Source organism: Gigantopelta aegis, unplaced genomic scaffold (assembly GCF_016097555.1).
Source record: "Gigantopelta aegis isolate Gae_Host unplaced genomic scaffold, Gae_host_genome ctg3473_pilon_pilon:::debris, whole genome shotgun sequence".
NCBI lineage: Eukaryota > Metazoa > Mollusca > Gastropoda > Neomphalida > Peltospiridae > Gigantopelta > Gigantopelta aegis.
In genome coordinates this window covers 2575-14953 of record NW_024533360.1, presented here as the reverse complement: position 1 = coordinate 14953, position 12379 = coordinate 2575, and the positions used below count along the sequence as shown (strand labels likewise).

The following is a 12379-nucleotide window of genomic DNA, read 5'->3' as shown; positions in this document are numbered from 1 at the left end:
ACATATATACATGTATGCTTCATTCATCCTTCTACTTTATCGTTCGTTCGTCCTTAGGCTGAAGCTCTTTTCTTCGGCTCAATCAAGCTATTATTCAATTTTAAAGAGGGGGTGGTCCTCGGGTCACAGACCTTGATGGCTCTAGTTGATAAGAGCTGTAAGTCAGTAACAGACTGGGAAAGAAACTTCAGAGCTCTCAAGATAAGAGGCAGAGATGCTGAAAAACTACCAAAGTAAGACATTTATATGGAGTTATATGACATATATAATATATATGATAATACTACGTAATGAACATGTAATATTATCTGATTATTTTAGCACTATAAAAGTGGACTGTATTACTGTTAATACACTACCTGTCAAGACAGTTATTGATGATCATATTCAACAATTGTATGATGCTCTTATGAACTCTTTACGACGCTCTATCTCTGTCAATGTTCAAGGTATTGATGGTTTTCAATGAGGCCTTTGAGTCGCTCTCGGTTGAAACCACAAACTGTGGAGGAAATTGGACGTGTTAATACATTACATCATCAGCTGTCCAAAACAAAAACCTGAAGTAAATAACAATGTTTTGTATATCAATGTACTCTCCCTCTCTCTTTCTCTCTCTCAGATTTTCCACTCTTTGCTGAAGCAGAGAAGAAGAATCGTTTATTGCGATCAGTTGCTGGAGGTGGGTGTGGAACAGTTAGGAGAGTTAATGTCACGTTGGGACAAAATTTGAACAAATGAGGAAAGTCATCAAAAAATGATACAAGAACAAGTAAATCAACTCTTTCTCTCTCTTTCTGTCCCCTTTATTCTACTTGTTTATTATGTTAATTTATTATCTATTCTTTTGCCTCGTTAGGTCAATGTGATGAAGTCCATTTAGAATCTCGTGTCAGTGCTTTCAGACAGGAACTAGACAAGTTCTCTGCACGTTGGCATCAGTTAAAACCCAAGGTCATTACTATCTATTGTAATTGTATACAATTATATATTATAGTTTAATATATTGTTATACAAATACAGGATGAAGACATATTAGAAGGTGATAGAAAGACTGGAAACATGGCATTATTATCACTCAAAGAAAGAAGAGCTGAATTTGATGAGCTAATGATGAATGCCAACAGCTTAAAAGTATGTACATTATATTATACATAATGCCCAACAGCTTAAAGTATGTACATTATATTATACATAATGCCAACAGCTTAAAGTATGTACATTATATATATCCATATGGTCATACTTATATCTCCCTCTTTTCCATGCTCTCCCTCACTTCTTTCCTCCTTTCTCAGAGAGGATGCTGAACATTTCCAGATGTCGACAGCCAGAGTTTCCACTTATTCAAGAACTCGAACAGGACATATTACAATATGAACAAACATGGTCTCTATATGAGCAATATTCTATTACACTGAGTTGATATGGCTAGTCAAGATTGGATCTCTTTTAGGTAAAAAAGTAATATATCATATATGATTACATTGTTAATTATTAGGAGTCGTTCTCATCAGTTTGAGGATTTTCTTATGGGCGGGCTGATACACTTCGTACTACGTCTCCTTCAGGTCTCACTGTTAAAATGCAAAATGAGATTGAGAAATACCAGGTAAAATGGACAAGTGTTTTCTACAATGGATGTATACTTGTACATAATGGATCCATATTTCTGCAGAATGGGTGTTAATGGATCCTCTCTTTACATTCATTAGAACCTAGTACCTCTATTAAAATTATGTCCGAGGGGAAGTCTTCTCTACTGATCATTGGCATGAACTATTTCGTATGTTGGGCATGCCAAAAAAAGTCAAGAGGGACTACACTAGACAAGCTAACATTTGCTGATAGTCATACAAAATAGTTCCTCTATCCTCTCGTCATCTGTTGCTCTTAAAGAACTATACAGTCGAGCTCAAGGGAAGTGTCAATACGATAGGCTTTGAAGGAACTGGAACTCTGGGGGGCTTCAACTGAGTTCTCTCTCACTGACTATTGAGGACTCACAGGGCAAAAAATTAATGATTATTAAAGAAGGAAAAGAAATTGTCAATCAAGTGAGTGTTATTGATCTTCACATCATTTTGTATCAGCTTGGCATCACTTTGCATTATTTCTGTACCATAAACTGTGTCACCCTTCTATCATTACTGCATCACATTTGTGTCATCTTTGCATTAAAAATTATCAATAGTCATTTAGTACAAAGTGGAAATTGATGGGAATGAAAGTTTGTTATGATATGAGGTGATTAATTAAGAGTCGTTACCCTGTACTTAGGTTGGTGATAATCAATGTCTATTACAAAGTCTGAAAGACTCACCATACTTCAAAGGATTTGAAGACAAAGCTACACTGTGGGAGACTCGTCTCTCTCAACTTGACTCTGCCCTACAAGGACTGAACCAAGTCCAAAGAAAATGGTCTATTTGGAACCCATATTTGGTCAGGGGGCTTTACCAAGAGAGGCAGGACGTTTCCAACGTGTGGACCATGAATACAGGTAAAACTACATGTTTTTTTTAGCAAAAGTGATAATTTATATTGTTTGCTTTTAATAGGAGTATAATCAATAGTATTACTGGTGATAAGAGGGTACTTACCCTCGTCAACCAACAGGGTTTACAGTCAACATTGGATACATTGGTAGACCAACTGAACAGATGTCACCGAAAGCTCTGAATGAATTTCTAGAGGTTTTGTAATTACAGAAAATAATAGTCACTACCTTATACTGATATAATATATTAATGGATACTGTGAAATATTTATCAATATCTGAGAGATGGTTTGCAGGAATTCCTACTTTGTTTATGTAACTTTTTGGCATTGCCATCCCTGCTTTATATCGTACTTGTATTACATGTATAAATGTAACTATAGTCAGTATATACATTATATACACAATATAGTTGGTATATAACTTAAAATAATAGGAAGATTTTAAATTGATACATATCAGAAGAACTAATGAAGAGTCTATGAATATTTAAAAGAACTGTTTTTGTTTATATAGGAAAAACGATCAGCCATTCCAAGGTTCTATTTTATTGGAGATGAAGACCTCTTAGAGATTCTTGGTCAAGCTACTCAACCTCAAGTATATCCAGTCACATTTAAAGAAATTATTTGCTGGTATACCCAGCGTTGTGTTCAGTGAAGATGGACACCAATAATGGCCATGAAGAGTTTAGAAGGAGAAGTGGTCCCACTTACTAACGCTGTCACTGTCACTACAGACGTAGAGGTAGAACAACCTGTAAATATAGAATGATCAATATATCTCAAACAATGAAGACACATATACAATGTTAAGATATCTAGTGTCACATACACTACTTGTATTTTAAAAACTACTATAAAATAGCATTCCCCTTAAGAAAGGACAATTGTATTTGACATAATGATGTCCAGTAGATGTAGCAGAGAATTGTGTGTTGGTATTATAAGCATATCTTCTTTATTAGGTGTGGTTACAACAACTTTCTGATGTTATGAAGACCACACTACAATTTTTATTTTGAATGATTGTATCCGTAATGGACAGACAGGAGGATCCGGAATTAATCCTTATAATTATCCTTCACAAGTGATGTTGCTCTCTCTCTCTCTCTCTCTCTCTCTCTCTCTCACTCTCACACACACACCATGCTATAATATATTCTTTTTTATGATAGATTTTATGTTTGACTGAAGCCATTTTATTCACTGAACGTTGTGAAGAGGCTCTAGTTACTGGGAGATTAAATGAACTACTTATTGAACTAGAGTCACAACTTGATACTTATACTAACACAGAAATACAGGGTACATTAGCTAGAGGAGAAACGACATTAATATCTCTCTCTCTCTCACTCAAATAGTCTAGTGAGTTAAGTCCAGCTGCTGTTATGGAGCTAAAAATCAAGGCTCTAGTATTAGACACTGTACATAATATTGAAATAGTTCGTCAGTTACAAGAGATGAATATTAACAGTGTGACATCATGGCATTGGCAGAAGCAACTAAGATTTTACTTGAGAACTGGTGAGTTTTTGTTGGATGGATGGATGGATTGATAGATGGATGGATGCATGCATGAATGTATGGATAGATGAATAGTCTAAACAATTGAACATTAATGGGTAGAAGTTTAGTGAATGAATGAACTTTGTGAGTTATGTATTACAACTATATAATGGTTCTAAGGTATATTCCTACCTTTTAAGTTTTTATGTTGACTTTTGTAATCAACTAATCTGCTCATATTAGAGCAGGATATCTCATACATTACTTGTAATTCTAATTCCACACTCACTATCTTCAGATCAGAGCTTAAAATGTGGTTGACACGTCTTTCTTGCAAGTTTTATTCTTTTTAAAGTCACATGACAGTCACTTTACTTGTAAATAAAGGTCACGTCTATGTAGATCAATGATGTGGGGGCTAAGATAAATATTCTATTGTTTAGTTAATATTTAATAAAAATAAATGTACTAAATTATTACTGATACATCACAAACTTTATAACAAACTATTACATTATCTCAATATATTACTACTCTATTATTGTACATATCACAAACATAACAAAATCCATCTCTGTCAAATGTTTATTCCACTTGGAAGATTAAAGTGACCCACACTTTTACCTTGTCCTCCAAAAGCACGTACCAACTGACCATCAGTAGTAAAGATAGAAACACGATGATTACCATGATCTTAAGTTGCAAAATAGACTCTGTGATATACACTAGATTATCATCTATTACAATTCCTATTGGATATTTCAGTTTTCCTGTACCAAACTGAGACAAAACCTGTCCTCAGGAGAAAATACTTGGACTCGATGATTATTATTATCAGTCACATACAGTAACCCTCGTCTGTCAATAGCAATACCAAATGGATGATTAACTTGTCCCTTAGCTGATCCCTTGGTACCAAATGTGTGGGAGAAAGTTAGATCAGGATTTAAGACTTGTATACGATGGTTATTATAATCTGCAATATATATAAGTCCAGTTATTGGAGAAATAGTGATACCACAAGGAACGTTAAATTCCAGTGGTTTACTACCTTGTTTACCAACTGATTTAATACACTCCCCATCCATAGATATCTCCTGGATCTTGTGATTATCAGCAACAAGAATGAAGTTGTCAGCAGTAATGGGCTACACCACGAGGTTGAATGAACTTGACATTTCCTCCACTCTTTTGACCAAAAGACTTTATTTTCTTACTATTTCTATCTAGTACAGTGACACAATTACCCTCCCACTCACTTACTATAATATGTCCGTCATTAGTCACAGCAACTCCCCAGGGTTTGTTAAGTTCAGGTATAGTACGTACTGGAGTGATGTTATCAAGGAAGGAACTAAAAGGAATCACTAGTGACGTACTGTGAACTTGGACATCATTAACTTTGACATAAACTTGATGACGACCATGTGTTAGAGGATTACATTGTATTGTATACACACCAGGATGTGTGGCAGTAGTGACTGTAGCTTGATGGGTGTAGTTGTACCAACTGGTATTACACTACAACTGAGTGATGATAGAGGAACAGTAAGAAGACTGGAATCAGAAAATTGGATAGATAGTGGAAATGATACTGTCTTCTTTATAGTTGTAATGTGTTGACGATCAATCTTTTTGACTTTACAATGTTGTAGATGTGAAAGACATGTAATATCTCCAATATGATGTAATGTATCAACAATCTTGCTGTCTTTGTTAAAGTGAAGATCAGCTTTCTCTCTAACTTCAAACTCTTCAATGTTAACCTGTTCAGTCACATGAGTCATACGATCCATCATTTGTTTTGTAGATGATACCACTTCTTGAGGACTGCCTATCTCAAGACTCTGTGTTCACAAATTTGTGGCAATCCTTAAGTTGACTCAAACTCCTTTCAGCTGATCTTTTCTGCTCTGATATCACCTGTAGTTTACTGTCAGTGACTGTGTCCACCTTTCTAGTCAGCTGTCTCTCAGATTGACGAAGGACATCAATCATTTTCTTCCACCATGACATGTATCTCCTCTTTGACAACTTCTCCTTGCTCTCTGGTCTCATTCTCTCTTTCTGTGAGAGCAGTAAGTTCATCAGTAACAGCAGTGACCTTGTCACTAACTGACTTCAGACTTGTTTCCAATTTTTTACAATCTTTAAGATAGCAGTCAGAGACTAAGTCATAATCATGATCTCTATGAATACGTATGGTACAGTCATGACAAATGAGATTTTTACATGTTCTACAAAGGATCTCCAAAGGCTTATTATGAGTATGACATATCGTCTCCTGCTTCTCAGGAACCAATTGAGATGCAGATTTTACTATTCATCAAGACCTCTTATATTATGATCAGCAATGGCTACAAACTTCTTGTGAACATCAATACATTCTTGACAGAGAAACTTGGCACATTCTTTACAGTAACCTGTGGCATTAGTTGTAGTACAGTTATCACAGGCTGCCTCATGATGTCCTGATGCTTTTGTCATTAGGTCGTAAACATCTATGAGGTTTTTATATGGAAAGCTGAAAGATAACCAGCTGCTCCTACTGGTTCAGGTAAATGTATACGATGACGACAAGTAGGACAAGAAATGTAGTGTTTATTTTCTTGAATATTCAGTGATAGACCCTCCAAACATTGTTGACAAAAAGAATGGAGACATGGTAAGGTCTTAGGGTTAGTATAGATGTCAAGACATATAGCACAGGTGAGCTGTTCCTCTAGTTTCATGAGAGCTGTAGAGGAGGAGGTTCTAGGTACTGCTTTCTCTGCCATAATTTTAACAAAGCATTTAACAAGGAAACATTGCAACACGCCCTCAGGAAGAAGCCATAAATTTGCATTTATATGGATTCCTTCGCCTATACTGATAATAGATATTGTTATTAATTTTTGAAATTCCAAGTAATACCTCTTTTGTAACCATATAAGGATATAGAGTCACATTATGGGTAGACGTTTTGCTTGCTCTCTAAGCAAAGGGCCTGGTCTTGTGGGACTAGTACTATATGCTATGAAAACAATTTTGTAGTAAACTAATGGAGTAGGAAATTATTCAATTACATTTTATCTTGTTATTGGAGTGTAATAATTTTGACAGAGTCTTCGAATCTCAAATTATTATCATTAGAACATTTAAATTTGTGGACTTGTCTGATCTTCAAACTCTACCTTATGTCAATGACTAAATGGATACATTGAACAGGACACACACAAAACAGAAATCAACCATATATAATAATATATAGTTCTTACAAGTTTATTCTCTTTTAGTCACATGACAGTCACCTAACTTGTAGATAAAGATCATGTGATGTACTTGTATCTATGTAGATTGATGATGTAGAGGCTAACACAATTAGTCTATTGTTAGTCAATTTTTTATAAAAATTACAATTTACTAAAATGTTATTGATACATTTGCAAACTTTATAAAGTATATGAAAACTATTATAATTATCTCAATATTCTACTAGTCTATTATTGTACATATCACAAACATAACAACATCCATCTCTGTCAAATGTTATTCCATTTGGAAGATTAAACTGACCCACACTGCTACCATATGCTCCAAAAGCACGTACAAACTGACCATCAGAAGTGAAGATAGAAACACAATGATTGCCTTCTTGATCTAGTGTAACAGACTCTGTAATATACACTAGATTGTTATCATCTACCTGCAATTCCTATTGGATATCTTTGTTGTCCAGTATAAAAAATGAACTGGAAAACTTGTCCCTCAGGAGTAAATATCTAACACGATGATTCAAAAAGTCAGTCACATATAATAACCCTCGTCTGTCAATAGCAACATGTGCTGAGTAATTGAACTGTCCCACAGCTAATCCTTTGGTACCAAATGTGTAAGAGAAAGTTAGATCAGGATTTAAGACTTGTATACGATGGTTATTACGATCTGCAATATAAAAATGTCCAGTTATAGGAGAAATGGCAATACCACAAGGGCAATCAAATTCCAATGGTCCACTACCTTGTTTACAACTGATTCAATACTTTTCCCTTCCATAGATATCTTCTGGATCTTGTGTTCATCAGCAACAAGAATGAAGTTGTCTGGAGTAATAGCTACACCACGAGGATGAAAGAATTTGACATTTCTAAATCCATTTCTAAGACCAAAAGACTTCCCCTTTTTGCCATCTTTATCTAGTACCGTAACACAATTACCCTCATTCTCACTTACTACAATATGCCTGTCATTTACAGCAACTCCCCAGGGTCTGTTAAGTTCAGGTATAATACGTATTGGAGTGATGTTATCAAGGTAGAGGACTAAAAGGGATCACTACTGAGGTACTGTCAATGAGAACGTTGTTAACTTGGACATTAACTTGATGACAACCATTAGTTACAGGACTACAATATACTGTATATACTCCAGGATGTGTGGTGGTAGTGACTGTAGCTGTGATGGGTGTAGTTGTACCAACTGGTACTACACTACAACTGAGTGATGATAGAGGAACAGTAAGAAGACTGGAATCAGAAAATTGGATAGATAATGGAAATGATACTGTCTTCTTTATAGTTGTAACATGTTGACGATCAATCTTCTTGACTTTACACTGTTGTAGAAACAGTAGGTGAGAAGAAACACAATATCTCCAATATGATGTAATGTATCAACAATGTTGCTGTCTCTCTTAAAGTGGAGATTAACTTTCTCTCTAGGATCGAACTGTTCAATGTTAACCGTTCAGTCACATGACTCATACGCTCCATCATTTGTTTGTAGATGATACCACTTCTTGAGAACTTCCTATTTGAAGACTTCAGTTCCACAAACTCCTGACAATCTTTTAATTGACTTAGTTGTTTTCAGCTGATTTCTTCTGTTCTGATAACACCTGTAGTTTACTACCAGTAACTGTGTCTACCTCTCTAGTCAGCTGTCTCTCAGACTGACGAAGGACATCAATCATTTCTTCCACCATAACATATATCTCCTCCTTGATGACTTCATCTTGCTCTCTGATCTCATTCTCACTGTCTGTGAGAGCAGTTAGGACATCAGTAATAGCATCAACCTTTTTCTTTAATGTACTTAAGACTTGTTTCCAATTTTTGACCACATTTTGGATAGCAGTCAGAGACTAAGTCATAATCATGATCTCTATGAATGCGTACAATACAGTCATGACAAATGAGTTCTTCACATGTTCCACAAAAGATCTCTAAAGACTTGTTATGTTCAGAACACTTTATCTCCTGCTTCACTGGGAGCAATTTAGAGGCAGAGGTTACTACCCATCAATGCTTGCCATCTTATGATCACCAAGATGATCAACATCAATGCATTTTTGACAAAGAAACTTGGCACATTCTTTACAGTAACCTTTGGCATTAGTTGTAGTACAGTTATCACAGGTTACTGTTGATGCCCTGACACTTTTATCATTAAATTTCGGACCTCTTGAAGATTGTTAATATGAAAAAGCTACAGGAAAGTCAGCTGCTCCTGTTGGCTGAGGTAACTGGGTACGATGACGACAAGTGGACAAGTAATGAAGTAGTTACCTCCTTCAGGATCTAGTGGTAAACCCTCCAGACATTGTTGACAGAATGAATGATGACATGGTAAGGTCTTAGATTGGTATAAAGGTCAAGACATATAGCACAGGTGAGCTGTTCCTCTAGTTTCTTGAGAGCCATTGAAGAAGTGATACTACATCCTGTTTTTTCCACCATGGAAGCTGTGTGTATTGCTTTAAAACAGCCCTGATGACCTTTAATTTGAATAGGATGATGGTGTGTACTATACTATCATAACAGGAGAAAAAATGGATATTTGTTGGTAATGAATAACTTGTTAGTTTTGGTCTTGCAGACAGAAGTGTGGGAGATTATGTACATTAATTTATATAGAGATTGTCTAATAGAAAATGCCCACTCACTTCATGAATACTATTATAAGAACCACAAAAATGAGAGGAATCCAACTCTATAGTAAGCAGTATAGCCAAAAATCAATCAAAAAAAATCAAATAGAGTATAGTCTTACTTCAGTTTTATTATAGAAAATATTGTTTAAAATTACCACTGACACTAACAGACAGAGAACAGCATACAGTCATATAACTATAAAAATAATATTTGGTTATATAACACAACATTCATTTATTGATTTAATACACTGCTAGTCTATTGTTATAGCAATCACAAACATACAAATATCCTTCTTTATCAAATGTTATCCAAATGGAGCATTAAACTGACCAACACTGCTACCATATCTTCCATAGATCGTACAAACTGACCATCACTAGTGAAGATAGAAATACCATGATTACCTGAGTCTTCAAAAACATAAATAGCTTCTGTAACATATATTAATTGTTATCATCTATCGTAATGCCTACTGGCTGGCCATGATGTTGTCCTTTGATACTAAATTGGGCTCTATAATGTCCCTCGGGTGTGAATGTCTGGATACGATGATTATCAGTATCAGTTACATACACTAACCCTTGTCTGTCGATAGAAACATCTGCTGGGAGAATTAACTGTCCCTCAGCTGATCCTTTCAAACCGAATGTATGAGAGAAAGTCAAATCTGAATTTAAAACTTGTATACGATGGTTACTTTCATCTGCAATATAAATCTGTCCAGTTATAAGAGAAATTGCGATACCACGAGGAACATGCAAATTCCAGTGGTCCATACCTTGTTTACCAACTGATGTAATGCATTTCCCATCCATAGATATTTTCTGGATCTTGTGGTTGTCGGCAACAAGAATGAAGTTGTTGGAGTAATGGCTATACCACGAGGATAAAAGAACTTTACATTTTTAATTCCTAGTTTCTTAAGACCAAAAGACTTCACTTTCTTTCCATCTCTGTCTAACATTGTGACACAATGACCATCTCTCTCACTTACTATAATATGGCCATCATCAGTCACACCAACTCCATAGGGTCTGTTAAGTTCAGATATAGTATGTACTGGAGTGATGTTATTAAGGTAAGGATTAAAAGGGATCACTAGTGAGGTACTACCAACTTGGACATCATTAACTTGAATATTAACTTGATGATGAGCATGAGTTACAGGACTACAATGTATTGTATATACTCCAGGATGTGTGGTGGTACTGACTGTAGCTGTGATGGGTGTAGCTGTATCAACTGGTACTACACTACAACTGAGTGATGATAGAGGAACAGTAAGAAAGACTGGAATCAGAAAATTGGATAGATAATGAAACGATACTGTTTCTTTATTTACAGTGATGTGTGATGATCTATCTTTTTGACTTTCACAGTGTTGTAGAACAGTAGGAGATACACATATGATATCTCCAATATGATGCAATGAATCAAATATGCTGTTGCTTTTTTTAAAGTGAAGATTAGCTTTTTCTCTTGACTTTAAATCTTTCATGTTAACTTGTTCAGCTACATGACTTATACACTCTGTCATTAATTTTGTTGATATCACCACTTGTTGTGGACTGCCTATTTCAAGACTTTGTTCCACAAATTCCTGGCAGTCCTTTAGTTGACTCAATCTTGTTTCAGCTGATTTCTTCTGATCTGATAACAACCTGTAGTTTACTACCAGTGACTGTGTCTACCTCTCTAGTCAGTTGTCTCTCAGATTGATGAAGGACATCAATCATTTCTTCCACCATGACATGTATCTCCTCTTTGACAACTTCTCCTTGTTCTTGATCTCATTTTCTATGTCTTGAGAGCAGTTAGGACATCAGTAATAGCATCAACCTTTTCTTTAATGTACTTAAGACTTGTTTCCAATTTTTGACCACATTTTTGGATAGCAGTCAGAGACTAAGTCATAATCATGATCTCTATGAATGCGTACAATACAGTCATGACATATGAGTTCTTCACACGTTCCACAAAAGATCTCTAAAGACTTGTTGTGTTCAGAACACTTTATCTCCTGCTTCACTGGGAGCAATTTAGAGGGAGAGGTTACTACCTCATCAATGCTTGCCATCTTATGATCACCAACATGATCGACTCAATACATTTTGACCAAAGAAACTTGGTACATTCATTACAGTACCTGTGGCATTAGTTGTAGTACAGTTATCACAGGTTACCTGTTGATGCCCTGACACTTTTATCATTAAATTTCGGACCTCTTGAAGATTGTTAATATGAAAAGCTACAGGAAAGTCAGCTGCTCCTGTTGGCTGAGGTAACTGGGTACAATGACGACAAGTGGGACAAGAGATGAAGTAGTTATCTCCTTGAGGATCTAGTGGTAAACCCTCCAGACATTGTTGACAGAAATAATGGAGACATGGTAAGGTCTTAGGATTGGTATAGAGGTCAAGAATATAGCACAAGTGAGCTGTTCCTCTAGTTTCTTG

At 35.6% G+C, this 12379-nt stretch overlaps 1 protein-coding gene across 1 annotated transcript; it reads right to left on the bottom strand.

Annotated features, from left to right (window-relative positions):
- Positions 1-7471: 7471 nt before the first annotated feature.
- LOC121392180 (RING finger protein nhl-1-like) lies at positions 7472-12000 on the bottom strand. Its single transcript, XM_041523524.1, has 6 exons — positions 11894-12000; positions 10503-10796; positions 10075-10082; positions 8899-9027; positions 8031-8183; positions 7472-7662 (listed from the first exon to the last, which is right to left on the bottom strand). Exons 1-6 carry the CDS (start codon positions 11998-12000, stop codon positions 7472-7474), a joined length of 882 nt encoding a protein of 293 aa, XP_041379458.1.
- Between the last annotated feature and the right edge of the window lie 379 nt (positions 12001-12379).